General features: G+C 38.8%; 1 protein-coding gene across 1 annotated transcript; it reads right to left on the bottom strand.

Annotated features, from left to right (window-relative positions):
* Positions 1-949: 949 nt before the first annotated feature.
* On the bottom strand, positions 950-2,458 carry LOC110449392 (zinc finger MYM-type protein 2-like). The gene has a single exon (XM_021496246.1). The coding sequence runs from the start codon at positions 2,456-2,458 to the stop codon at positions 950-952; it is 1,509 nt and encodes a 502-aa protein (XP_021351921.1).
* Between the last annotated feature and the right edge of the window lie 325 nt (positions 2,459-2,783).

The raw sequence follows: 2,783 nt of genomic DNA, 5'->3' as shown, positions 1-2,783 counted from the left end.
AGCTTGTACCGCGAAATATGCCATATGAATATTTTCCAATTGGTGCTGTGAATTAGTCATAGAAAAGGTTCAGGAGTTACGACAATCCTGCCTTTTGACACCAAAGCTGGAACAAAAAGAAAAACAACAGCAGAAAAAAAGATCCCAAAGGGGGGATTATGGGAGGGTGAAAAAATAAAGTATTTAAGCTAGTAAATCTTTGATAAACTCAGCCTTATTTCCTCGGATGGCTCTCTTCCAAATTGGTTGTCATTTAACAAGGGAGATAACCCTTATAACTTCCGCCAAGTAGGCTTCAGGTTCCACAACACCAATAAAGCATGCGCCCTCTGATAACGGCACTATATGGTGTATTGCCATAAGTGCTATTATATTGACAGCCTTAATGTATGTTATATTGACAGCCTTAATGTATGTTATATTGACAGCCTTTATGTATGTTATATAGACAGCCTTAATGTATGTTACATATATAGAGGATCTAGCACGAGTGTTCATGTTATATTGAATTTATTGAACGAGTATATTAATTTCATATGAAATTAATATACGAGTTCAATAAATTCAATATAACATGAACACGAGTGTTAGATTCTATTTATTATATAATTTGAGAAACCTACCTACATAAGTGGTTTTAATACTAACGTCTCTATATGCAATGACGACGAGAAAGGACGCATCACATATACTAATTTGAGAGCATGTTCCGCTAACAAAAGTAGTCCGCAGAATTTTATCAGAATAATAAATGGCCAACAGTTTTACTTTTAACGATCATTTTAATTGTGATAACAATTGAAATAATAAAAGTTTACAAAATATGACTTCTTTTTTTTCGCTTCGGAAAAAAACTGTTTTTTTTCATCGGTGACGTCATGAACAGTGTAAGAGCGCGCGCACTGTGAAGGTCGTCGGAAACCGAAAACACATGTGTTGGATATTAGGCCTACTGAGAATCACTGTCACTTTCTATAACACGGGCGCGTTTTTTCAGAGGAGGTCCTTGGTAAACATGAACTTGTATGTTTCCTCCTGTGACAGCACCTGAAAAGATACTTTGGAAACCGCCCTGGACCCTGACAACAGAGGAAGTTGACTGGTTACACGCCATTGATTGTTGTGTCAGTGATGTTGTGTTGCATCCGGTCTCAGGTGCTGTTGGATTTCCGTGCAGTATTTTGGAGATTTCTTTGTGTTGATTCGTGTTGATGTGTGAATAATTATTAATAGAAGAAATGTTTCGGTGACCAGAAATTTGCATTATATGGTTAGCGGGGATGTTATTATCGTTCAATTTCTGGACAAGATATTTCCTCGCACTGTGATTTGACAAGTGTTTGTCAGTTTGGATTCCTGCTCCCTTTATGGCACGTTGCATCATGGATTTTAGCTTGTTGATACCAACGGGTTGGCGCTTGAACCAAGTCTCATGACTTCCAGGTGAGCTTTTTGTTGTAGTAGCTATATAAAATGGATCTGATCCTTTACAGTAAGTCGTAGGTCTCATATCTGCATAGCATTTGTAAACATGAACAGGACACCTTTCGGGATTTTCAGTGTTTGCCCACAATTTTGGTTTTACTTTGCGTACATCACGGGTGTTCTCCCCTGTCCTGGTTTTTGTTTGTCTTTCCGTAAACTCTAGATATTCATGTCCGTCAGTGTGGTTTTGTAGTGTAACGTCCCCCCAGCACATATCGCGATGCTCCGCTGATCCCCGTAAACCAAAATGTACTGTATTGAAAAACCAAAGTGTCTGTAAAATAGCGTCAGGGTTTTGAGTTCCAAATTGACCTTTTCTCCACAAAACGTCGATCTCCTCGTCGCTGATAGCATCACTACGGTTGTCAAGGTTACCTTTTCCATCGCGTTTTAACTGTTTTTGTTTACTTTTCAACACTTCTCTAACCTGGGCAAACAGGGGACTAGTAATAATAGCATGACCATAATTAAATCGGCGTAGCTGGCGATCAAAGCTTGACATCATAGATCTGAGACTGTTTGGTTCATATTCAGAACCGTCCACTTTTCGGACACTCATGAAAAATTGGGAAAGCAACGGAGATAATTCGGGAGGGGGTATGTTTTGAATACTTCGGGATTCGTTGATTTCTGGAGTTTCGAAAAAGGCTTTCAATACTTTCATGTCATTCCACGTTTTCAGTAGAGTGTTCTTATTTGATTGTTGTTCAATGAATGACCCAATTTCCGTTTGTTGGACCGGAACAAACCTTTGAGTTTGGTTGGGTGTCGTCTGCTTTTGTGGTAGCGAGGACGACTGAGTCATAGTCTGGGGTATTGGCTCTAACCGATCACCTGGCAAGTCAACCTCAATATCACTTCCCTCGATTAAAACTCTATAAAATGTTGCAAATCCCATTGGAACAAGTTCTTGTACTGTGCCCCTACCTTTGCCGTCAATTCGAACAGAATCCCCAATGTTTACGTCAGCCATGTTGTAGTAGGCCTATACTATAGTAGTAGTAGTAGTGCGTAGGAATACGATCTAGTTCCCACGGTGTCGCGCGCTCATTTGCATCTTTATTGCACACGTTCAATATCAATTTTATTGCACCCCTTTATTGCACTGCAGAAGCCTTATATTATATAATAAATATGTATATTGACAGCATTAATGTGTGTTATATTGACAGCCGGAATGTATGTTATATTGACAGCTTTAATGTATGTTATATAGACAGCCTTATTGTATGTTATATAGACAGCCTTATCGTATGTTATATTGATAGCCTTATTGTATGTTATATAGACAGCCTTGA

This window comes from Mizuhopecten yessoensis, unplaced genomic scaffold, assembly GCF_002113885.1.
Source record: "Mizuhopecten yessoensis strain PY_sf001 unplaced genomic scaffold, ASM211388v2 scaffold4599, whole genome shotgun sequence".
Taxonomy (NCBI): domain Eukaryota; kingdom Metazoa; phylum Mollusca; class Bivalvia; order Pectinida; family Pectinidae; genus Mizuhopecten; species Mizuhopecten yessoensis.
Note: the sequence above shows the minus strand (reverse complement) of the source record. Positions and strands in the feature narration are given on the sequence as shown.